General features: G+C 47.4%; 1 protein-coding gene and 1 pseudogene across 1 annotated transcript; both read left to right on the top strand.

The window, feature by feature from the left end:
* Positions 1-6221: 6221 nt before the first annotated feature.
* LOC110137633 (large ribosomal subunit protein uL16-like) lies at positions 6222-7268 on the top strand (annotated as a pseudogene).
* A 5448-nt stretch (positions 7269-12716) lies between these two features.
* BTG2 (BTG anti-proliferation factor 2) lies at positions 12717-16924 on the top strand. Its single transcript, XM_020894151.2, has 2 exons — positions 12717-13026; positions 14452-16924. Exons 1-2 carry the CDS (start codon positions 12909-12911, stop codon positions 14784-14786), a joined length of 453 nt encoding a protein of 150 aa, XP_020749810.2. The 5' UTR covers positions 12717-12908; the 3' UTR covers positions 14787-16924.
* The last annotated feature ends 9457 nt before the right edge of the window (positions 16925-26381 follow it).

The raw sequence follows: 26381 nt of genomic DNA, 5'->3' as shown, positions 1-26381 counted from the left end.
TTTTAAAACAAGGAAGGGAAAAGGTGTTCAGATCCTGGGGTCAAGTGATTGATTTATTACTCATCTATAAATGGAACCGAGGCATGGGAGGGTCAGACAAGATGAATCTCTGCAGTACTCACCTAGCCCTCTTTCTCCACTTCCTGCTCAGTGATCCCTACAGAACCCCTTCCCTGCCAGGGAGAACTGTGCTGAGTTGCTGAGAAGTAGATTGCACAGTGGACCGGCAGTTACCCTCCTTTTGGAGGTGGTTGTCCTCATTAAAGTTCAGGCGCTTGAGTGTGACACCTAAGGCCATATTCCCAATGGGTGAATTGTCAGCTGAGGTCCACTGCTCCTTAGGTGCTAGCTAAGATTGGTTCAGAACTTCATTCTAAGGCCTATAGCAAATCCAGTGCCCCTCATCAAAATATCCAGATTCCTCTGGGAGCAAGGTTGGCTCTAGTTTTGAGTTCCTCTTTTTCTTAAGTCAAATAAGTTTAGGAATTGTATTGCTGATCTATGAGTGTTTTTGCTATATGAGCTTGATTTCAGGCCCTTTCCTTACAGATTCTTCCTGTTTTCTTTTGCACGGTAATTCAGCTCTTTCTAATCCCTACCCACACTTCTGTGGCTCTCTACAAATTCAGTGAGATGGGCCCAAAGCTTCTGTCTGTTTAAGTTCTTAGGCAGATTCCCTCCTCCTGGAATCTGGCTAGAAGAGGGTGGTTGGTGTCTTCCTGAACTTACATGCATTTTTAAATAAGGATGCTTGGAAAAGACCCTGATGCTGGAAAAGATTGAGGGCAGAAGGAGAAGGTGGGGGGCAGAGAATGAGATGGTTGGATGCATCATTGACTCAGTGGACATGAGTTTGAGCAAACTCAGGGAGATAGTGAAGGACAGTGAAGCTTGGCATGCTGCAGTCCATAGGGTCGCAAAGAGTCAGACATGACTGAACAACTTAAATTCTTCTTTGAATTCAAAACCTGAGGGCCAGGGAGTTGTTCTCTTTCTAGGAGCTTACCCATCCCCACTAAGAACATAATTCATTCTGCTCAACTTTGGGGGCTCAACCTTCTCGAAGCCCTATTAGACATATCTCTTAATATCCCTCTCTCCACTCTCCTAAGGAGCTTTCACCATGGGACCACATCTCTAATGCTGAAAATACCTAGTTCCACCTGAGTCTCTGACTCAGTGGGACTCAACCCCTGACCTCAGGGGAGTTTCCTGAGCCATGAAGGAAGCCTTGAGCTGAGCACAGAAGGAAACATGGGAAATGATGTTATTATTTTCCCAGCTATTATCCTGACCTGATTACTCTTGTCATTATAAGCTCTCATCAAAGCTCAATTGAGGATGACACTAAATGCTACTGAGAATAACTTCAGATTCCTCAGATCCCATGTTCCCATATTAGGGATTCACACAGATTACGGAAGCGACAAGTTGGGTCTCCTGGCCCACACTGTCTTATTATAGATGCGCAGAGTGTGGCTCAGGGAGGTGACTCCCAGTCTGCCCACCAGGCTCCCTTCTGTGAACCACATGGATGAAGCGCTCAGCCTCCCCGGGGTTGGGTTGAGAAACACCTGGGGCCCTGAAGCCAGAGCTGGACACTACAGTACTTCTTTAGATTCTTCCTCATGTCCCCATTTCTTGAGTCTGTCTTTTCTCCACACATTAGCCCCCTACCTGGGGAGTTTCTGGCCATCACAACTGTGATGCCAGCTTCCTGCCTACCCCAGACACCCAGCCACAGGAAGCCCAGCCCATTAAGGTTTTGCCAAAACAACATCTGCAGCAGTTCTTCTCTTGTTTTCTGTCTGGAGATGAAGGGGGTTTGTCCTGGGCTTCAAGGAGTGAGGATGAGGAGTATTTACAATGTGTCTGTCCTCTCAGTTTGGGAAAGAGGCAATAAATTCAGCTTCAGATCTGCTGCTGTCCCCAAGTCCATGTGTTCCGCTGTTTAGCTTCCGGCACTTGCAGTCACACCTTCTAGGACTGTTGGAGAAGGCCCTGAGGGTGAAGGTGTGGAGGTCACATTCTTACGGGGAGGGGCCTCCAGGATACCAGACTTTTAACAGATAGTTTCTATCCTTTTGCTCCTATGATGCACCTAGGGAATTACAGAAGCGAAAAAACATCTTTGGGAACCTTTCCAACCAAACCCTGGTCTGACGATCTGTCCACATCTCCCTGCTCAAGCTCCCACCCCGTCACTTTTTCACTCTCTGTCACGCACACTCAGCAGTTCTGCCTGCTTTCGCTCCGCCCCTGCTGCAGGCCCGTGCTGGTGAAGGAGATCGGGAACTGGAGCACTCCTCCCTTGGGTCAGCAGGGCACACCAGCTGAGGAGCGACCCTCAAGGGCATCGCTATCTTTGGGGGAGCAGATTCCCCTCACACCGTCAGCCTGCGTCACAAGTCTGATGAGTTAACACTTTCCATTACTCCCTCCCAGCAGGAGGAGACAGAGTCTGTGTGAGCCAGTGTGGTAACGGATGATGTAAAGGCGTGAAAGGTGACTTTGGGAAGCACAAAGCAGGCCCTGAAAGCCCAGTTCCAGGAACCTGGAGGCCTCAATCTTCCAAGCCACAGAGGTCACCTGCAGTCCCCTGACTGACCCCTGGGTCTCGTGTCTTTGTGGCTGAGCCTCTAGGTTCAGCTGTCTCCTGAGGCACAGCAGGACAGAACCTCCACTCCTTCCCACAGTGGTCACTGTGCAAAGGGCAAACACTCACTCCCACACCTTGCGTAAGTGCTCTCCACTAATGTGACTCCCCCCACCTCCTTCCTGAACCCTTGCGGCCAGCAAAGTCCCTGGTAACCTCAACCTCATCCAAGCGTTTTCTGTAACTCCTGACCTTACCTGAAACAGGACCCTCTGGAGGGGAGCTTGTTGCTCCGTCACAGCCCACACCCCTTCAGGCCCACTTGGTGAGGTGGCATCCTCCAGTTCTGCGTTCCCTATTCCAACCATCGCTCATCACTTTCCCTGAAGGTCATTCCGTCCTGCTGTACCATCGTCTTTGACCCTCCTGGTCACTCTTTCTCACTGACCTCGTGTCTTGCCCCTGCAAGGCTCCCAGGCTTTCTCTCTATCCCAAATTTCTGCCTCTGCCTGAGGAAATATCACCACGTGTATGCACAGCTGCATTTTTCTGCCCCTTGGGCTCTCCACCTCCCACTCCAATTTGACTGTATCCTGCCTTCAGCCTCCAACAGCTGCCACTCCAAAACCCACCACTGTTCCTCCAGAGCCTGGCACCAAGGTTACTCAATAAGTATTCCGTAAGTAAGAGAACAAATGAATGAGGGGATGGATGAAGCATGTGTCACAAGAAGGGATGTGGAAAAATGGGAAGAGCTTTCTAGAGGTGCAAGACAGAGGTTCTAGTCCTAATCCTGCCACTAAATAGCTGTGTGACATTGGGCATCTTTTACCATCTCATGGCCTCCTTTTCTTCATTTCTTCAAAATTAAAAATTTTGTGTAGATGATTTCTGAAAACCCTGCTATGACTGTTAGCAATACCAGGCTGTGGATTTATGATATTTATGTCATAAATAAGTATACATACTTTTCTATGATATTTAGGCATTACACTAAGCACTTTCTATATATTACTATTCATCTACCCAATAACTTGGGGCTTCCCTGGTGGCTCAGAGATTAAAGCGTCTGCTTGCAATGTGGGAGACCTGGGTTCGATCCCTGTGTCGGGAAGATCCCCTGGAGAAGGAAATGGCAATCCACTCCGGTATTCTTGCCTGGAGAATCCCATGGACGGAAGAGCCTGGGGGGCTACAGTCCACAGGGTCGCAAAGAGTCGGACATGACTGAGTGACTTCACTTCACTTCACTTCACCCAGTAGAGAAGTTCTGGGAAGAACTTATTGTCCTCATTATAAATATGAGAACAATTAAGGATAAGAGAAATTAAAGATTTGCCTTGTCTTAGATAGTTGGTGGCAGATTCAGGATTAGAATCCAGGTTGGTCAACAAAGACAAGTTGTCTGAAAGTGTCTCAAGTATCAAGATGAAAGAGGCCTTCTGTTTAAAGAGACTGCTATTTGCTCTTCTAAACTAGGCTTCTGAGGGAGCTTTCCCTGGCAGTCCGCTGAAGGGGGCACAGGTTCGACCCCTGGTCAGGGAAGCTAAGATCCTGTATGCTATGTGATGCAGCCAAAACAACAGCAATAATAAATAATATAAATAAAGAAAGGATAAACAAGGTGTCTCTGAGGTGGTTGGGGACTGCCTTCAGAATGCTGTCTGGGGGTACAGACCACCTTTTGCATAGGCCTGATCCCCACCAGTTCAGCTAACAGTCATGAGCCTGGTGCTGTAGCAACGGAAGGGCTGATGCAGATCACGGTGTCTGGGCAGCTGTGTCAGGTGTCTCAGTGCCTAAGAGTGTCTCTGAGACAGGCTGTTTTGAGTGAGGTTCATGGACCATTGCATCAGAATGGCCTGGGTTCTTATGACAAATAGGCCTACATCCCATCTCAAACTACAGAATCAGAACCTCAAGGAAGAAAGAGGCTGCTTAATCTGAATTTTTACCCAACTCTCTAGTGATCTGAGTTGCTATACTAAGAAGTCCTAGGGTGCAGGGATTTGAATGCCAGATAAGGGATACTTGATTAATGCTGTAGGCAATGGGAAGCCTTTGAAGTCTTTTAAAAGCTGAAAAGTGACATATTTAGGATATTGTTCAAAGAAAATTACTCTGGCAAATCTTCAGTGAGGATTGAAGAGAAGAGAGACTGGAGGGCAGAACAGTCAGTCAGTTCAGTTAAGTCGTGTCTGACTCTTTGCAACCCCATGAACCGCAGCACACCAGGCCTCCCTGTCCATCACCAGCTCCCGGAGTTTACCCAAACTCATGTCCATTGAGTAGGTGATGCCATCCAACCATCTCATCCTCTGTCGTCCCCTTCTCCTCCTGCCCTCAATCTTTCCCAGCATCAGGGTCTTTTCAAATGAGTCAGCTCTTCACATCAGGTGCCAAAGTACTGGAATTTCAGCTTCAACATCAGTCCTTCCAATGAACACCCAGGACTGATCTCCTTTAGGATGGACTCATTGAATCTCCTTGCAGTCCAAGGGACTCTCAAGAGTCTTCTCCAACACCACAGTTCAAAAGCATCAATTCTTCGGTGCTCAGCTTTCTTTTTTTTTTTTTTTCAGCTTTCTTTATAGTCCAACTCTCACATCCATACATGACCACTGGAAAAAACCATAGCCTTGACTAGATGGACCTTTGGTGACAAAGTAATGTCTCTACTTTTTAATATGTTGTCTAGGTTGGTCATAACTTTCCTTCCAAGGAGTAAGCGTCTTTTAATTTCATGGCTGCAATCACCATCTGCAGTGATTTTGGAGCCCCCAAAAATAAAATCAGCCACTGTTTCTACTGTTTCCCCATCTATTTGCCATGAAGTGATGGGACCGGATGCCATGATCTTAGTTTTCTAAATTTTGAGCTTTAAGCCAACTTCTTCACTCTCCTCTTTCACTTTCATCAAGAGGCTCTTTAGTTCTTCTTCACTTTCTGCCATAAGGTAACCTATGGCATAAGGTAGGCTATGGCTATAGTCTAGATGAAACAGAAGGACTGGGGAGGGAGAATTTTGCCCACGGTAAGAGGCAAAAGCAGGAACAATGTTGCAAATGTAGTTGTGTTGTTGTGTTGGTCAGTTGCGAAGTCATGTCGAACTCTTTGTGACTCCATTGACTGCAGCACACCAGTCCTTTCCTGTCCTTCCCTGTCTCCTAGAGTTTGTTCAAATTCATGTCCATTCAGTCGGTGATGCTATCTAACCATCTCATCCTCTGCCACCCTCTTCTCCTGTTACCTTCAATCTTTCCCAGCATCAGGGTATTTTCCAGTGAGTCAGCTCTTCGCATCAGGTGACGAAAGTATTGGAACTTCAGCTTCAGCATCTGTCCTTCCAGTGAATATTCAGGGTTGATTTTTCTTTAGGATTGACTGGTTTGATCTTCTTGCTGTCCAAAGGACTCTCAAGAATCTTCTCCAGCACCATACCTTGAAAGCATCAGTTATTCGATGTTCAGCCTTCTTTATGGTCCAACTCTAGGCCTTGGAAACTGATCAGGAGGGGTAGAGTTAAAGATGCCTGCCAAACTCAGCCTGGTGTTTAGACAAAGAACAGTAATGCTATTTTGAGAGAGAATGAAATCAGAAGTTGTGCATAAAGGAAAAATGTATCTTGACTTGTTCAGTCTGACACGATTGAGCGACTGAACTAAACTGAGCAAGGTAATTTTTTCCCTTATGCTCAACTTCTGATTTCATTCTCTCTCAAAATAGCATTAACATTCTTGTTACAGGCTTGTTACAGACTGAGATTAAAACACCAGAAAAAAATATTTCAAAATGTCCAGTTCTCAACTGAAATAAAAAGCAGTTGGCAGCTCAGTAGGAAAGTTAGGGTTAGAGCTGATAGTTTGACATTTGCTCTGTACTGGGAGATGCTAATTCTAACACTTCCAAGATCAAGGTAGATAATGCAAATGAAGATTCAGTATATAAAAATCATAATAAATCCCAGCCTTTTCCCTTTGGCTCACCACTGCAAATCCTGGTGTCACCATGGGCCACTGCCCCCCCTCCCCCGCTGCCGCCGCCCGGTGTTATAGACATTGTACGAACAAGCCACAGTGGAAGAAGGCAAAAGTGGATGAGTTCCCACTCTGTGGCCACATGGTGTCAGATGAGTATAAGCAGCTCTCCTCCAAAGCCCTGGAAGCTGCCTGCACTTGTGCCAACAAGTACATGGTGAAAAGCTATGGCAAAGGTGGCTTCCACATCCGAGTGTGGCTCCAACCCTTCCCTGTCACCTGCGTCAACAAGATGTTGTCCTGTGTTGGAGCTGACAGGCTCCAGACAGGTATGTGCAGTGGCTTTGGAAATCCCCAGGGCACAGTGGCCAGGGTCCACATTGGCCAAGTAAGTCATAATGTCCATCCACACCAAGTTGCAGAACAAGGAGCATATGATTGAACTCTGCAGGGCCAGGTTCAAGTTCCCTGGCTGCCAGAAGATCCACATCTCCAAGGAGTGGGGCTTCATTAAGTTTAATGTGGATAAATCTGAAGACAGAGTAGCAGAAAAGCTGCTCATCCTGAATGGCTATAGGCTCAAATACATCCCTAGTTGTGGCCTCTGGAGAAATGGCGGGCCCTGTACTCATGAGATCCTCGGTGTTATCCCCTCCTTACTCATGCCCACCAATAAATCCTACTTTCCTATCAAGTAATAATAATAATAATAAACCCCAGCATCCAGCCATGGTAAGTGATAATCACGACTTGGTCTCAGCAAAGATGCTATAACGAGTGGGTGGGGACTGGACAAATTGAAGGACACATTCCCTGTCTTAGGTACCAGTCATCGGTAAATAAGAATGTGGAATCAGTGTAAACAAATATGCTAATTTTTAAAGAGAAATTATAATTCTAGGGTTTTATTTTGATGCAACACTACTTAACAGTTAAAAATTGACAGCTAATATTTTAAATGCTTAAGCACCATGCAGACCAAACAATGTATATTGTGATTGAGTCTGTTTCACAGGCTTCCAACATGTGACTTCTGAGCTATATGGACAGTAATTGGCAGAGAGAGGAAATCCAGAGACTGTGTACCATGGAGAACCGTGACCCTCCCCAGCTCCCAAGTTTGCCTGTAGGTAAGCCTGCTAAAGCTTAGGCAGGCCTGTTATTTTAGCCACTAGGTGTCCGATGGGCTCCCAGGTTGGGTGGCAGGCTGCATCTGCCATGGCTGTTTCTACTGATCACTTGGAAACTAACTGTGTGGGAAACTGCTGAGGGTGATCCACTGCAGGTTCCGCCAGCAGCCTGCACCATAGCACCCTATGTGGCTATCTTCAGCCTTCTCTCTGAAGATTTTGTGTACCTCAGAGCATCTGAGTCCTGAAGCAGATATCTTGATTAGCAGATCCTGCTTGCTCACTTTCCTATAAAGAAGTTCTCTTGCCAAATTTAGGTGTTTTTTTTGTGCAATGGCATCTTCTTTTTGCATCTCCCTTCAGAGCCAGTGGAGAAATGGGTTACTTTTTAGCTTTCTGACTCTTCTCCAACCCTCAACAGTTTCTCAAAAATGATCCTTACAGACTTGAAAATTGTTGTGACCAGGGGATTAGAAAGTCCTTTTCATATTTATATTTTACCGAGACTTCCTTCAGTCCAGATGGGTAGTTTTCCACTTAAACCTAATCATCTTTGCATTACATGTTTCTGTCCCTGTTCTCAGTTCACTTTGGGGTAAGGAAAGGGAATTAAAGACAGATACTTAAAAATAACTAATGTCCCCAATTTCTTAGTCTTCTTTAACAAGTTATAGGAACACTGTTATCTTCTTTTTGTCCTTGATTTCTGTTCCTGATTCTAAGAGTAACTCTCAGACTGACTGGTCTAGAGCTGATCTTGAAGGGTACAACTTTGTGAGACAGTGATAGGGAACTCAAAAACATGTCCTGAACATTATCCAGTGATGTTTGCAAAGAATAATGAATATATTTAGCAACATTTTCACTCTGATTAGAAGAAGAGGCATTCATCCTCCCTGAGTGATGCTTCTTATCAGCTCTGGGCAGCAGAGCAAGGTTATCACCGATGAGGCCTGAAGAGAGGAAAGATCAAATTAACATCTATACCAGCCACACTCAGACACACCTGCCAAAATATACACTCCACCAAAACATAAACACTTCACAAAATGATGTCCTTCAATATATACTATGTACATGCTAATATCTACAAACATATATCCACAGCCCCTTCTATCCACAAATATCATATACATTTAAGTATGTACATTCATATATACTGCCTACCTACCCACACTGATACACACATATATACACACATACACATGCACACTCACACACTGACTTAGTAAAACTATGCACTGCACAGTGTTAGAATGAGTTGATATAATCTTTCTAGAAGATCGCAGCCCAGCCTCAGCCTGCAAATCAACTTTACTTAACCTCAGGTTTCAACATGTGGTCAGGAAACTGGGAGGTAGTCTTGAAAACGGAGCTAAGGCCCTGCAGGGTCAGCAGGATGCTGGGAGAGATGGTCACATACAATGATCTGATTGTGCCGCATTGGGGAGTGGAAAGCAGAGCGTGCGTGATGACCCCACAGACAAAGCCAGGGATGAGAACTGAGGAGAGGAACCCAGTTCTGGGTAAGGATTTGATCTGAGGAGCGCTGTTTGGGAAGCTGTGGGTCACTCTAGAGAGGCCACATAGGTAAGCTGCGCAAGTGAGTAAAATGGGCATCCAGGGAGACAGTGGGTTGGGGGTCACACACACAGAAAAATTTCTGGTCCAATTGAGGCATACACTGGCATCACCTCCACCTCCACACTACTTGCCCAACATGGCAGTAGGTAGAGTCACAGTTCAGCAGAGTGTTAGGACATTTAATGTTCAAAATTCAACTCAAGGCATTTAGGGAGAGGGGAAGAGATGAGTAAGGAGGAAGAGGAACAGGAAGAAGAGAAGAGAGAGCGAGGGACCCATGGTTCTTATCCAGATGCTAGAACTATACCTTGGCTATGCCAAGAAATGGGAGGCAGCAGGCAACAGAAGTGAAATCTGGACTTCAGAGTTTCTCAGGACCCTGGTCCTAGCAGTTTAAGGGAAGTTGCAGAAAATTCCAAAGGTAATTTGGATTATTATAATGTATTTGCCTTTAAAAGAAACTGATTGAGAATCCAAATTCTGCAAAGTGACTTAGAAACTTTGCATGTTAGATACATTAAACTTCCTCTCCCTAGGCTTGTGTGTAGAAAGAAGAGAGGATGAGGAAGTACATAAAGTGCTTTCTGGTTATTATCAATGCCTTCTACAAAGTTCAGGAACTAAATGAGACCAAGACACTCCCTGGGTAATGGGGGAATCTGCGGGATAAGACCTTGCTCCTTTTTCAAAATGAAGAATGTTCCCCTCCAATTCATGGCATCATCATCTAGAATAACAGCTCTGTGGGATGTGGTGGGACTAGGGGCCACTGTAGCAATACAGTGGCTCCACGGTCTAATGAAAAGGACATGATATTTGAAGTCAACAGATCTGCTAGTCCTGGCACTATTGAGAACTAGCTGTGTGACCTGGCGAGTGATATAAAAAACCTACATAAGGACAGAATTCTATTTCCTAAGGCAGAAAGCAGGTGATGATCTGTCACAAAACTTTTCCCCCATCAATTATGGACTAGAGCAAGGCCCAGAACACCAGACCCCTGTCAACAGCATACCCAGGAAGATGTTATTTTCAGATTTTGGTGCTAAATCACTCTGCACACATGTTTATACCTTGACCTGTTTCCCTGGTCTTGCTGACAGCTGGTCTTTTTGTTTGATGTTCTCTAGGTTATCTTGTTTTCAGTTCCAGCCCTGTTTCTAAAAACACATGGTCTCCCCCTCAATGAGCAGAGGTAGGAGTCTAATCCGGTCTGATCCAGCTTTGGGAGGAGTCAGTGAAGAGCTCATCTAAGAGACGTGTTCAATGCCCAAACACTAGAATTCCAGGGCATTTTAATGGGCTCTATAAAGCAATGGAGCAGAATATTTGAAACCTGAACTGTCCTGGAAACATAGAACATATGAGCATAGTAACCTGTTTTCCAGTAGTCCGCAAACAAGATGTCAGCCTCTAAAAAGATCACTAATCTTATCAAACAACAGATTATAAATGCCAAATGAATGGTATGGATAATCTTAATTCTGTAGTGAGATAATGGCCAGCACAGGTTTCCAAAGTAGAGGACCCAGCTTAAGCTGTGCCTTCAGGAGTGTGAGGGATTGGGAAAGATGGCAAGGAGGCAGCAAGGTATCCAAGAGATAATGACATGAGTCAGTGTAGCAAGGCCAGGCACAGTCATACGAACATGGAATGGGGTAGGGATAGGGATAGGGATAGGGATAGGGATGGGGATATATTACAGGGTAGGGATAGGGATCATGGGCAAATGTTGAGGGCTCTGGGATGCAGAACTGCTCTGAAGCTTAGAGAACAGTGAGGAGAGTCACCTGGGGGCACAAAGTGGCAGAAACCTAAAAAGGCAGATGCAGCCAAATTATGAAAATTCTTAACTATTACACAAAGGGGTCCATACTTCATGCAGTCGACAAATGGAGGATATCTCAGTGATCTGAGCAAAAGAAGAGCATGTGAGTGCAGAACTTTAGGAAAATAAATCTACTAACAGTGAGAAGTGTGGTTTGGGGACTGGATTTGATAGTGTCTACTGCAGTCATCTAGACATGAAGAAGCAACAGGTCTTGAGACTGGATCTAATGAAAAAGTAACAAGCCAAAAGTGAGTCTGAGTTTTCTGAGTAGAGTGACTGGGGGACTGGTGGTATTTGGTAGAAATGGAGGTCAAGAAGGAGGCTGGCTTTGGAGAAATCAGTGGACTTTAGACTGACATTGATGTAGTGGCCGGACATCCAAGAGGAGAGACAGAGCAGACAGGAGTGGGATGAAAGGACATGTGAACAGACATGCACATAGGAAAGTCAGTGGTAAAAACAAAGTAAATATCAAAGTGGACAACATGAATCGGATCTCTGTGAGGAAAAAAAGTGGAGAGAAAAGGAAGAGGAATGAATGGATATAATGAGGAAAGGGGAACAGGAAGGGATCCAGAATAGCCAGGAGGGGAGCAACCAGGGAGGAAGGAGGCAGAGGAATCTGGGGTCAGGGAAGAAAAAAGGAGACTGCCCCCACAGTCAAGGAAAATAAGGATTTACAGAGGCCATCGGGTTTGACTCGATGTTAATATATATGTACGGGGCACCTATGTATTCTGAACCCTGGGATTTTGGTTAGGCTTTATCCTCATTTAGCAGACCTCAAAGAAAACCTGTGATGGCGCCAGGTTCTGAGGATGGTCCCCATGCGGAAGAGCAAGACCCGATGAGTCTTGCATCCTTGCCGCCACCCCCACCCAGCAGCATAGGTGAGACTAGGCCACGGTTCTAGGCAAGAGGACAGGCATTTCTGGAGAGGAAGAGAAGAACTTGGGGAACTTGGCATTATCGTAGAAGTAAACAGAAGGCTTAGTCTCCGTTTCCGGAGAGTCAAGAAGCCACTCTTACTGGTGGGAAAGTGGTAAAACGGGTGAGTGGCTATGACAGGGGGCGGCTGAAGATGTGGGAGTCAGAAAAGGGGACCGCCTGGGGGAGGTGGCGTCAAGGAAGGCTTCTTGTCGGAGGTGTTCCTTAAGCTGTGTGGAAGGATGGGAGGAGAGGGGAGGTCAGACCACGCCCAGCCTGACGCGCTGCTTTCCTTCCCAGAGACCCTAGCCGCTCCCGGTCTCCCTTTCCCCTGCTTCCCCCACCGGCTAGCGCAGCTCGAGTTACCAGCACTGACGTCACGGGCGATGACCTCAGGGCGAAGGGGGCGGGGCGGGGACGAGCGCGGGGGGGCGGGGCGAACACGCGGGGCGGGGCTGCTCCAGACCCCGCCCTTTCCGCGCCGCCGGCCAATGGCCTCCGCCGCCAGCACCCCCGCCTCTCGCCGCGGCCTGAAAAGCGCAGCTCGTGTTACCAGCACTGACGTCAGCGGGCGACGACCTCAGGGCGAAGGGGGCGGCGTGGGTGGGGCGGGGGCGAGCGCGCGGGGGGCGGGGGGGGTGGGGCAGAGGCCAGGCCCCGCCCCCCGCGCCGGCGGCCAATGGCCTCTGCCGGCGGGCCCCCGGCCTCTCGCCGCGGTCTGAAAAGCGGGTCTCCGGGCGAGTCCGGGCAGAGCCGAGCGGCGGCGGAGCGAGAGAAGGCTGCTACCCGGGCAGCGAGTCCAGTCGGAGACCGCTCAGGCCCGCGACAGGAGCCAGACGCGCCGGGCCGAGAGGAGAGCAGACATGTTCCCGGAGATCGCCGCCGCCGTGGGCTTCCTCTCCAGCCTTCTGAGGACTCGGGGCTGCGTGAACGAGCAGCGACTGCAGGTGTTCCGCGGGGCTCTCCAGGCGGCGCTGACGGGTGAGCAAGGGGCCGAGGGCCCGGCGCCCTAGGGCTCAGTCCCCACCGAGGGCGGGCTCCCCGCCTAGCGGCCCCGGCCCGTTCACTCCCTCGGGTCGTGGTCCTCGGCCCTGTCTTGAGGCCGGGTGCGCCGTGGTTCCGGCTGGGTACTGCGCTCTGCGCTGTCGCGGGCGCAGAGTCCTGACTGCGACCCCGGGTCGCCGCTGGGTGCCGCGGAAGCGGGGTGCCTGTGGGTCTGCGTGCGGGCTTTTCTCCCCCACTGGACTCGAGACCCTGCAGGCGACAGCCCGACCAGCCGAGGGCCCTTATGGAACGAGAAGGCGCAGTGGAACCTTCCAAACAACTCGGGCTCCCAGCCGAGGCTCTTCCGGCCGCACGGGCCGCTCCGTGCCTGGGGCAGTGGCTGGCACCTCAAGTTGGAATCCGAGCCCCCTTTCTATCTTCCGGCCTCCCTTAGCCATCTGCCACCCTTTCTAGTACCGAGAGAGCCTTGTATGTAGTAACTGCGCTCCGCGGGCGTGTGTTGGGCTTGGGGGCGGTGCGGCGTGAGATGAGGAGGTGGACAAGAGATAAGCAGCCGCTGGCCTGGAGAGACCTATCTCCTAGCTGTTGTTGGCTGGCGGGCTTGGGCAGCAATAGCCATCTTTAAACGTGTCCACACAGTCCCGCCTTCTGAGGGACAACATATGTTTCATTAAACCATCCCAGTTCTGCCTCCCTTAGCCACTGTGACAGGTCTTTGACTTTTCAAGGCAGAGGGAACCACCGAGGCACTGGGTGGGAGACATGATGTCTTGCTGTGGGTCCGACAGTGAGGACAGCCTTCTTGGCCTTGAAATTTTGGCTCAGAGGTTCCCAGAGGCCCTGCCTGGACATGTCAGCCCCAGGCATATCCTCCTCCTTAAACCGGGAATGTGCCAAAGGGAATATACTGGCCACAGAGGATTGCTCCAGAGCTCTGGGACACCATCTCAATACACATACACCCGTGTCTTAGAAGGAGGGGTCTTTCCAGATTCCATAATTTTTTTTTTTTTTTTTTTTTTTGCTACAATGTCAGGAGGGTTTCAGGAGGGTCATAAAACTCATGAGAAACCGTGTTGCTTACTTAAAATAACTAGGCCCTTTCCTCTCCTCCTGTCATCACCCTCACCTGGGTGGCGCACCTGCCAGTGCAGGGGACAGAGATGTGGGTTCTGTCTCTGGGTCAGGAAGATCCCCGGGAGAAGGGAATGGCAACCCACTCCAGTATTCTTGCCTGGAGAATCCCATGGACAGAGGAGCCTGGTGGGCTACAGTCCATGGAGTTGCATGAACACAACTGAAGTGACTTAGCACACATCCCATTACCCCCTACCCCTTGTGGTTGCATCCATGGCCCAGCTGCGCTAACCAGTGCATCTCCCCCTTGTCCTGTCTCCACAGAGCACTACAAACACCATTGGTTTCCTGAAAAACCATCCAAGGGCTCTGGCTACCGCTGCATCCGCATCAACCACAAGATGGACCCCATCATCAGTAAAGTGGCTAGCCAGATTGGACTCAGCCAGCCTCAGCTGCACCGGTTGCTGCCCAGTGAGCTGACCTTGTGGGTGGACCCCTACGAGGTGTCCTACCGTATTGGGGAGGATGGCTCCATCTGCGTCCTGTACCAGGAGGCTCCAGTGGCCACATCCTATGGGCTTCTCACCTGCAAGAACCAAATGATACTGGGCAGGAGCAGTCCTTCAAAGAACTACATCATGGCAGTCTCCAGTTAGATCCCTCGCCAGCCCCACCTGGCACTCTACTGTACTCAACTCTGCTGTGGCAGCAGGCCACTGCGTATCTCAACCTGGGGAACTGTATTTTAAATGAAGAGCTATTTATATATATATATACATATTTTTTTTTTTTTTTAAGAAAAGGGGAGGAAAAAACCAAAAGATTTTTTAAACAAAAAAATCCTTAATGAACGCTGCTTGGAAGTGGCCTCCACAGGTGCCTTTGGAGAGAATTGTGTGCTTGAGTCTGGGAGCCAGTATCTGCCTATGGGAGGGAGAAATGGTGTTCTGGCCAAAGTGAGGTGAGAGAAGTTTGGCTAACAACCCAGGAAGGTGTGAGAGGGAGCAAACAAGATTAGTGGCTGTGAACAAGAGAGGTCAGAATCTGTCCTGGGAGAGAAAAGAGGCTGAGTTCAAACTTCTCACTCTCCCAGCCAGGCCAACCTGCACCCCTGGCCCCTCTCTTACTCAAGGGCATGCAAGCCTGGACTTAAGTCATACTATATTGCCTAATCTTCTCTTTTATTTTTATTTTTTATGAGATCCTAGGCACAGAATGAAAAGGCCTTTCCTAATTCCTTCTGTCCTGAGTAGCTTTTCTTGAAATCGTGACTGGTTTCTAATTCCATTCTCAGAGACCTGTAGATGTTGCTTCCCACCAAGAATGTAAAGCTTTTGTTCTGGAGGTCAGGGGAGCGAGGCAGGGTTGGAGGTTACTGGAGTCAGGACAGAAGGTTATTCTCTGCCGACCCTTGCCTTGGTGTAGTGCTACTCTGTGTGGCGATTAACTTGGGGGTGACTTGTAATGGAATTTTAGAATCCAAAGAGTATCCACTGGGATGTTTTTTTTGGCCAAAACTCTTCTTTTTGCAACCAGATGGAAGTCCTAATGATGCTACCATTATCTCTTCGAGAGGTAGCTCAAAAGCTACAGGGAACTTCAGGTCCTTGATTACTGCCTTCTTTTTAAAAGCACACACTCCTCTCCAACTACCCCCACCACCACCAATCGCACCCCATCCCCCTCCCCTTCTGGTTGGGTCATGGAACGACCCTATTTTCTAGGATAAGAGTTCTCAGTCACTGTGCAATATGGCCTCCTGGGTCCCAGGAGAAGCTGGAGAGAGCTGGCTGTCACAGCCTCCTGGTGCCCCGGTGGGCTTAGGAAACTCTCTCTCCCTCTGTCCTCAGGACTGTGGCTTTATGCTTAGCCTTGCAGATGTTTCTTGGCTGAATGAGAGAATGCCCCAAGTTACTACTTGGCATTCTTGTAGAACTGACTCTAACAGCCAAGCCTTGGGCATTGTTTTTTTCTCCTTGGTGCTCAGAGCACCCGTGGGAGAGGCTGCCATCTCTCTCCGTACAATCCAAGTTTGTCTACAGACTTGTGCAATATTTACTGTTCTGGGTCTGAGTAAAATGGAAAATTTCACAGGGAAGAAATCCTATTGCTTCAGTTTCTCAGTGACATTGGTGAGGGGTCCTCAAGGCCTTGAGTTTCCCAAACCCTAGTCACCTTGAGAAGGCCACAGCTGGGACGTCTGGTGAACCTGACTGCTCTCCGGCTGTTGCCCTTAATGAGGAGTTTTTCTCTCCACTGCCAGTCCCCTATCCTGGATTTCTTAACTACTCAATTCTGACTCAGAGGTGCTATTTACCAAACACTATCCCTACCCATTCCTGCCAGTTCTGCCTCTTGAACTTTCCAAATCCCAAGCTACCTTCCAGGCCCTGTTTCCAGTCCTTATTGCTTTAAAGTTGACTTCAGGCCCGTAGACCCAAGTGCTCATTTTCTGGCATATGGGTTGAAACAAAGCTGTGAATCCCTGCAGATTGTTGTTACATCTTGTCTGCAAACAGGTTCCTGCCTTTTTATAAGCATCCTCATGGTTTCATACTTAATCTTTTCTCTCTTCTTTTTGACATTCACTTTAAAAACAATAAACACCCAGAGCTGGACTGTTGAGCAGGCCTGTCTCTCCTATTAAGTAAAAATAAATACATTTGTAAGCTATTCTGACAGAAAAGACAAAGGTTACTAATTGTATAATAGTGTTGTTATATAGAAGAATGTACAGCTTTATGGACACATGTACAGTTTTTTGGGTTACTTTAATAAAAATGTAGCAGATGAAGTCGTGTGGTGTAGAGAAGATTAAATTCCCACATCGCTAATTTGCATTTCCCTCAAATCCAAATCCTTTGTGCTTCATAGTGTTTCTCTTTAGCTGGATTCAGAAGTCCTGTGGCATGGGTGGTAGGGACATTTCCAAGCATTTCCTCTTTCCTGGGAAATAGCTTTTTACTTCCTTCCTTTAATGCATATTCTAACTTCCATGTGAAAATGCTAGATGGGCCCATGATCTAGTCTGAACTTTCCTAGCCAGGGCTCATCTTATGCATCCTTGCTCAGCCATACTCATTAGTTCATTCAGCAAGCATTTATTATATGTGCTAGGTACTAAAAATATTAAAAATGATTAAGACGCAGTCTGTTTACAGACTGGGATGGTGAACAGAGGACACTGAACCCCTTTCCAGTTTGGGGCAGAATTTTAAAAATTCTTGTCCTGTTCCCTTGTGATCTTTTGGGGCTCCCACATGACACTGACTATTCTTATTATGTGAGAGCAATTGAGCCTCAGGATACAGGCATTGGTGCTGGACATGTGACAGAAGGTTAATGTCACCAGTTAATTAAAATGTGGCTACTTCTGACATCAAACACCAAGAGCAAAGGTTTGTTACCCATTTATGACTCTGACTGTATGGATGGGATCTGTGTAAGGACATATGAGCAGCCTTCCTTGTCCCTGACTTTTGGGTTCTACCCGTGAGGTTTTGACACAGGCTTCTCCATGCCCACTTTACTTGCTAGCTCTGCGGTTCACACTGAGGTCACAAGTGAATTTTTGACCTGGGCTATCTTTTTGTTGGCCATAAGTGGGCTATGCATGGATGCTTAGTCACTCAGTCATGTGACTGTCTGCAACCCTCACGGACTATAGCCTGCCAGGCTCCTCTGTCCATGGAATTTTCTAGGCAAGGATATTGGAGTGGGTTGCTGTTTCCTACTCCAATGGATCTTCCTGATCCTGAGTCTCTTGTGTCTCCTGCATTGGCAGGTGGATTCTTGACCACTGCCACCTGGGAAGCATAAGTGAACTGTACTTAAACTCAATTTTAAACATGTTGACTCATCAACGGTGGCATACCCCCACCATACACATACTTCATACCTCCGTGACCTTCATCAACATACATGCAGTTTGACCTAGGTGTCCTTGATGGGAAGTAGGCCTGGGAAGCCATGTGTGATATACTGGGAGGGTAGGTGAACCAGGAGATTTCAGTCAGGGAAGCTAGCTCTTCTGTATCACAAATAGAATTGGTTAGAGACCCATTTGTGTTGAGGAGTTATTTAAAAGGAATGGCCCCATTTCCATGGCTACCTTCTAACACCAATGTCCTAGGCACTCATTTGTCAAGGACCTACTCTTTTGGTAGGTCCTTACAAATGAGGTTAGGGTTGAATTTTTGTTCTTCTCTTATTAGATACAAAATCAGCCTCTATGTTCTTGTTTCCCAACAGACTCCTCTCATGAAGGATATTTCATTGTTTAATCAAATTCTGAAATTCAGGGAGGGTTGTCTGGAAGTTAAGAGGATACCATCAACCACTTCTGTTTTCCAAGCCAGGGAAACCGTAGAATGGCATATTGGTATTGGGGTTGCTCTTGGTTCTAGATAGACTAGTAGTCCCTCAATTTACATAAGAGGGTTCTGTGTTCAAGCAGTGTGTTATTTACTTTAGATCTGACTGTCAATAAGAGTGGAGAGCTCCCCTTAGCCAGGTGAGGAAACAGGGGCTATGAACAGGAATTGCTTGAGGAGTTGCAAGGTGGATTTTTTGTGTTCAGGGCCCAAGCATTGGTTGGTCCATTCTGCTCCTAGCTTCTCTACTTGGTAAACAGTGCTAGCCTGGGAGACCTGTGCTCGGTCAGCTGTTTCTGGATGATAGGCACCACCCCAGAGAGTGTAGACAGGGCTCTAGGAGCTGCAGATTAACAGCCCATCCTGGCTCCTGATAAGAAGGTTTGGGTGGGAGAGTGCTTGATGCTGCAGCAAATGAGCCCCGGTGGAAAGAAACCCACTTCTGTGAGGCTGACGTCTGCTCCTTTACCAGCCTGTGGTCAGGAAAGATCGTGGGAAATCCTGGCTTCCAGGAGAGTACTGGCACCTGGCTCAGCAGAGAGTGGTGCAAGAGTGAGTTCTGGTCTGGGAGGGAGAATCTATGGGTTGTGGTCCAGGTTCTTCTTCCCAACTAACTGTGTGAGTTTGGATAAGTCCCTAAGTTTTCCTATCTCAGAAATTAGGAGATGGATTGAATGACCTCTGTCCCTTTCTTCAACTTTTGATTCTAAATCATTTTATGTATCCTGGCAATCACTGGAAAGCAAATTAGCATATTTCTTATCATTATTTTCAGTTAGTTGAACCAAAAGTTCATTTGGGCTAGGAAGTGGAATCAGTAATAATCTTCCCTTGTTTGGATCAAATTCCTGCCTGATAAGGTCTCAATTCCTAGGTCTAGTGAGGCAGTGCTGCCAAGAGGTCAGGAGCTCAGACGCTAGTGTCAGACTGCCTAGAAACCTAATCTAATCTAATCTCAGCTCCACCACCTACCTAGACAGTGTATTAGAAAGCAGAGACATCACTTTGCCAACAAAGTGATACAGTCAAAGCTATTGTTTTTCCAGTAATCTTGTATGGATGTAAGAGATAGACTGTAAAGATCTCCTTGGACTTCAAGGAGATCAAACCAGTCCATCCTAAAGGAAATCAGTCCTGAATTGGAAGGCTGATGCTGAAGCTGAAACTCCAATACTTTGGCCCACCTGATGTGAAGTGCCAACTCATTGGAAGACCCTAATGCTGGGAAAGATTGAGGGCAGGAGGAGAAGGGGGAGACAAAGGATGAGACGGTTGGATGGCATCACTGACTCAATAGCATGAGTTTGAGCAAGCTCCAGGAGATGGTGAAAGACAGCACTGTCATGCTACAGTCTATGGGATCACAAAGAATCGGACACAAGTTAGCAACTGAACAACACCACCACCTACCTACTGGCTGTGAAACCTGGGGCAGATTACTTCACCAGGCCTTCATTTCCCCATTTGTGAAATAGGATTAGGAATTGAATCCATCTCAAAATGTTGTGAGGATTAAATGAGATCCATATTCTGTCCATATTCTTGAATAGTGCTTTGCACTATTCTATTAATTACTAAATGAATGAGAATTGTAGTTTTAAATAGAAATTGACCTCATCTCTTCAAGGGCTCTGAATTGGTCCTGAGATGAGTAAGGACTCTGACATTCTAATAACTGGAAGGAAACCATTATAAAAGTAATAGGTCCTATGAGGGCCTCCAAGAGCAGCTGCAGAGAACACCATTCAAGCAGTCTCTATAAGTACTTGATGAATGAATGAATGAACTGATGTCTGACCTTTGTCATTGTTGCTTAAATGGACAGTGTTCTTTCCAGACAGCTGATCTCATTGGCCCCTAAACAGTTTTGACCTGTTGGCTTCCGGCTCTGCTGTGGATTTATAACAAAGTGACTATATGCTCATTCACACACCAAGTGAGTGGAGAAAGAAATTTTCCAATAACAACTTTGCTTACCTCCATCCTGCCTACTTATGGAATCACACCTACCTGCTCTCCCTTCCCAGAAGACAGAGAAATGGGGAAGTTGAGAAGAGCAAGGATGATGAGTTCTGGAGAGTTCTGCCTTTCTTTCTGCACCACTTGTTTGCAGAGCTAGCAAGAAAATGTTTGAGCTTAGTCTAAAAGATTCCCAGAGTGCTGGATAACAGCGATCTTACACAAGCAAATGGACCCCACACATGCAGCCAGTCCATCCCCTGGCACTGAGGGAAGCCCAGTTCTCTGACTTCCCATCAGCTCCAGGTCATTTTGTTCCCACCAGAACCCTGGCTCCCTGGCTATTCCACTGCCCACCCTCGTTCCCATAAACAAGGATGGGTCTTAATTCAGTCCTAGCCTAGTAAACCTGATGGGTTGCTCAGAACACCCATCAGGAGGTTATGGCTGGTCAGGCTGGAGCAAGAGCTACTTGATTTACCAGCAGGGAGGGACCCTTTAAAGTTTGGTGGGTAGCAGGGAGGTGAGGGAAAGACCAGACAGTCAATGGATGAGGATAGCTGGACAGAGGACGCAGTGAGCTTGCAGAGCTAGCTCAAGTCTTGTCAGAAAAGGGCCCCATTTATTAGCTCTAGTTATCCTGGGAGACCAGTAATACCAGTTATTATCATTTTTCTAGAGAAACCTGAAATGTAGATTTCTATTTGACATCTCCCTAAATTCTAATCACGAAGACTACATCTGCCTAGGCTGCCAGTTTGTGACCCATGTTATCTCCAGGATGTGGGGGTTCTGACCCCCGCCCCCCACAGTGAGGCTCTGCACTAAGGGCACCAGTGTGGACTACCACAATGGCCATGGTCTTTAGAAAAGAACACCCCTGAAAGAAACAAGGGCACATCGGGGCCTCTTCCCCTTCCAAGGATTCAACTAGAAGCAGCTCTCCCTTCCCTCAACTGGTGACCATTAACCTGTGCCTGGGACTGTGGTCTCCAGGCCTCTTCTCAAGCCTGCTCTGCCCGCTCCTAACCACTCACTTGATCTGGTTAACTCTTATCTCTCAAGATGTAGCCCTGGGACTTGTGTTCCCAGGATACTTGGTTTTTTCCACTGTCCTAGTCCATGTAACCTGAGTTTACAGCTAGAGTATAGGCCAGGGCCTTACCTGAGGAGTGTCTGTTTGATGCCTAGTAGGTGTTACTGAATATTGGTTGAATGAATGTCAGAGTAGCCCAGGAGTATGTGTGTTAGTCACTCAGTTGTCTCCAACTCGTTGTGACCCAATGGACTAGCTCCAGGGGATCTTTCCAACCCAGGGATTGAACCCAGATCTACTGCATTGCAGGCGAATGCTTTACTAGGGAAGCCCAAGAGCAGCCAAGAGCAGAGGCTAATAGATGAAAGGGATTTATTAAGAGATCAGGAGTAGAAGAAAAAACTCAGGTCCCCTTAATGTCTTTCAGTGAGAGGTCCCAGCTCAAAGTGCCAACCTGTGATTGCTCCTTCTTTAAAACAAACAAACAAAAATTCTTAGACTCAAAGATCTTTAAGCACCTGTCGTTGAAATGTAAATATCACTTAGAGAGGGGTGGACACACTTTAAATCATAATTTGGGAGGGCCTCAGTTAACAATTAACTCCCTAAATGGGTTTACCTGGAAGGTAATCACCTGGAGAAAACAAAGGCTGGGCTGCTGTCATACAGGAATTCTGACCGAGGTGGCAGGACAGACAATAGACTCCACAATTTCTGAACACTGATCCTGTCTGCAGAAATCCTTTCCAGTGTCTACTGGTGAGGACAGCTATGGGGTGGCAGAAATAACTGTAGGTTTAGGAGCTGGGAAATCGGGGCTTTAGCTTCAGGTCTGATAATATCTAGTAACAGACATCTTTGACAACTTAGACTGGTCACTTCCCCCTTCTGAATCTTGGTTTTCTCATCTGTGAAATGAGTTACTTATGCTCAGTCACCCTCTCACCATTCCATTTCCATATTGAACAGGAAAATTTGATTCTCCCCTCCCATTAGGCCAGCACAGAGTCCAAGTCTGTGCTCTGGACGTGTCACAACTGAAATAACACAACAGCCTTCTACCTGCTGTACTATCTGGCCTGGTCAGCAGCCTGGGATAGGTGCAAACTTTTCTTATCATGCCATTCCCTTCCTGCTGCCTTTTTTGGTCATTCTGAATTCCCTTAGTCCAGTCTTTCCAACCTCAAACACTTTGTGCAATGGCCTATCTGCACCAGGACCCTCATCTTGTCAGTTCTCACCTGCTCACCTTTCCTTGCGGTCCTGTCCACATTTGCAAGTTTCTCTACTCTGACAATTATGGCCCAAAACTCCTCATAGAAGGGACTTTGACACACTTTTTTCTAGAATATGAGCATTGACTATGTGCTGAGCATCAGCTATTACCAGACATTCTGCCTGGTGCCTTACACATGGAATGTCTCTTGAAATGTCCACAAGCACACTGTGAGATACTGCTACCTCAGGTTCACAGATGGAGGAAAGCACCAGTACCTAGAGGAGGAGGTGATGGAAACAGGTTTAAAGCCTAGGGGACACTCTAGAGTTTCTTCCTTCATCTGCTGCCTCTTCAAAATACTTTCCCTGAATAATCCTACTAGTCCTCTTTAAAAACATTCTTATCTCAGGGCTTTTCAATATTTGTACACTTTTATAACACATTTCTTACTTCAGAATCTCTTAATGACATATACGTGTCATTTATCACTGTTCATACTTTCATAACAAAGAGTCAGCACATCTTTGTGTTTCACTTTTGGCTGATGTCTGGTGGCTTTGCAAGCTTGCATCCGGTCTCCAATTGTTACTGGAGGAGGAAGCATTGTGTTTTATTTCTTTTTATGCGTCCATGTGCTGTTGACAGCTTGGCATGAGATAGTCTAAGCACACTGCCTGAGTCCACTGGCAGTTGAATGCAAGGACCTGGGCTGAGTGAACTGTGGTGTGCCCACGATGGCTGTGGGGCAGCCACCTCTCCTCACTGCTCTCTTCAAATCCTCCTCGGGACCTGAAAAAGAATCTGTCCAATTTGGGAGTTTCCTGAGAGAAGGTGAGGAAGCCCTGTGAGCTGAGAACCACCCCCTGCCTACATACAGTTCCCAACATATGATCTACACACCCAGTAAGCTCTGATGGTAGGACTTCATTTGATCTTTTCAGTTGAGTCTGTTCCACATACAACTGGAACCATAACTTGAAATAATAAGCAATAAGTAGGCAGATTCGGGTGCTCCCCAGGTGGTTCAGTGGTAAAGAATCTGCCTGCCAGTGCAGGAGATGCAGGAGACTTGAGTTCTATCCCTGGGTGGGGACGATACCCTGGAGGAGGAAATGGCAGCCCCGCTCCAGTATTCTTGCTTGGAAAATCCATGGACTAGAGGAGCCTGGCAGGCTACAGTCCATAGGGTCGCAAAGAGTCAGACACGGCTGAGCATAAGTCAGCACAACAGATTGAGCATGCATGAGCACCAGGCGGGTATGGACACATCTATATAAGTTTGGAAATAAATGGAGACATCTTCGGGAAAATGCTTTCACATTCCAATGGCTGATGCATCATTTAAGGATTTTGTTTTCCCGCTTAGACCATGGGTTTAAATTTACATGGTCTGAAAGGGATTGAACATTCTGGCTGACACTGAGGAGGCTATTGAAGGAAGGAGAGGGCCAGAGGCACAAGCCCGCTGGGGAGTCTTTTCTTTTTGAGTGTTTTTGCCCTAGTTCCAGGAAAGCTGGTGCTGGAGACAGCTGATCCCTTCCGCGTGTGTGTGTGTGTGTGCGTGTGTGTGTGTGTGTGTGTGTGTGTGCGTGTGTGTGTGTGTGTGTGTTGGGTGGTGGGGGAGTGACATGCGTTTGAGCAACTGAGCATCAGTTCTCAGCAGCTTGCGGGTACCCAGAGAAGGACGGTTAAGCAGCTGCGCCCCTCCCCAGCTCCTCGCTGACCTCACTAATCCTGAAAACCCTTTCTTCTCCCTGGCAGAGCGTCTCCTGCCAGCTGCCCGGCTCTCCAGGTGTTTCCTGTAGCTCTTTGTTTGCCAGCTTGGTGGCTGTGGGCGGCGAGAGGGAGTCTGGTTTGGCTTCCTGTGAACCAATGGCAGCCAGCGTGGGGGTGGGCCCGGCCGCCTGTATCTGGGGAGGCTGACCGCAGGCAGCACTTGCCTCCTGCCACCTGCCTTCCTGAGAGTGCGGGAGCAGTGCTCAGCCCAGAGAGGGAGAAGCAGAGCCAGGCAGGAGCTTCAGCTGGGTCAGAACAGAGGGGTCATTTCACAAGTGAAATGTCCCCAAGTTTCCCACCCCAATTCCCCTTTCCCCAGGGGAGGGGGTTGGGGTCTAAAGTGTGGGGCCACAGGGCCCACAGGACAAAGGCCTGGTTGCCCTCGACACTTGTGCTCACATGACAAGGGCAGGTGGTGCTGGGTCACCCGCCATTAAGTGGAGTGCATTGCTGTTGGAGGCACAGGCCGGAGTAGAAGGCGCCATCTTGACAGAGCCTCTCTTATCTTATCCAACAGCTGAAGCGACCATACAGTCTGTTTTCACCAAACCTCCCCAACCCCAGACAGTCCGTATGGAGACAGATGCTGTCTTGGTTTCTCCCTAACCACTCTTCCCAGGAGGTAGGGCAGTATTTGCAGTTCAGGTTTTTCCATTTTAGTTGAAGTGGTCCACTCATCTGGATGATTACTCCATCTATGTCTCCCAGGAAGGCTGTTGGCTTTGGGAGCTTGGGCTGTCTATCTTGATGCTATGTTGTATCTCCAGTGCTTGCATAGGGCCTGGCATCTAGTAGGTTCTCAACAATATTCTGGAGACTTCTCTGGTGGTCCAGTGGTTAAGACTTCACCTTCCAATATAGGGAGTTGGTTTCATTCCTAGTTGGGAAGCTAAGATCCCACATGCCTTGTGGCCAAAAACTAAAACTTGAAACAGAAGCAGTATTGCAAAATTCAATATAGACTTTAAAAATGGTTCACATCAGAAAGAAAAAAATCTCAAAAAATATTCTAAGTGAATGAATGGGAATGTTACCTCCCTCTTTTCTGCCTTTGTGCTTGCAATGGGCTAACAGAATAACCGGAGAAGATGATGGCAACCCACTCCAGTACTCTTGCCTGGGAAATCCCATAGACGGAGGAGCCTGGTAGGCTACAGTCCATGGGGTCGCAAAGAGTCGGACACGACTGAGCGACTTCACTTTTTTTCACTTTCATGCACTGGAGAAGGAAATGGCAACCCACTCCAGTATTCTCGCCTGGAGAATCCCATGGACAAAGGAGCCTGGTGGGCTGCCGTCTATGGGGTCACACAGAGTCAGACATGACTGATGTGACTTAGCAGCAGCAGCAGCAACAAATAACACAATAATAAATAGCACTAGTGCGTATAATCTTATATATACTGCATCAGACCCAGATGCTGTGGTGGGTATTGAGAAACATCAAAGGTGACCTCTAGGACCTTAAATTGAAATATGACAGGTAAAAAAGAAATTTGAGGAAGAGATACACAAACAAGAGGCCAAATGAGATATAATGAGATAATATAATCTCATTAAATTCTGAGAGTAACTCCATGGGTTGACATTATTACTCTTAGATTATAGATGAAGAGACTAAGACTCAGGGAAGGTGAAGCAAATTACCTTCAGGCATACTGCTAGTTAAGTGGTAGAATTGGGTAAAATCCAGGAATGGTTGAATAGAGGGGGCAAAAAGAAAAAGAAAGAAAAACAAAGGTAAAACTGAACACACGGTGTCTTGTCTTCTAATTTTCCTTGTCACCTTTAGCCCTCTGGTCTTCTGGATTTCAGAAACTTTTATACCGAGCCACAGTTCATATTGCAAATAGTCAAAAAAGGTAAGTCTGGAATCTCAACCTTACAT

This window comes from Odocoileus virginianus, chromosome 7 (genome assembly GCF_023699985.2).
Source record: "Odocoileus virginianus isolate 20LAN1187 ecotype Illinois chromosome 7, Ovbor_1.2, whole genome shotgun sequence".
Taxonomy (NCBI): domain Eukaryota; kingdom Metazoa; phylum Chordata; class Mammalia; order Artiodactyla; family Cervidae; genus Odocoileus; species Odocoileus virginianus.
Note: the sequence above shows the minus strand (reverse complement) of the source record. Positions and strands in the feature narration are given on the sequence as shown.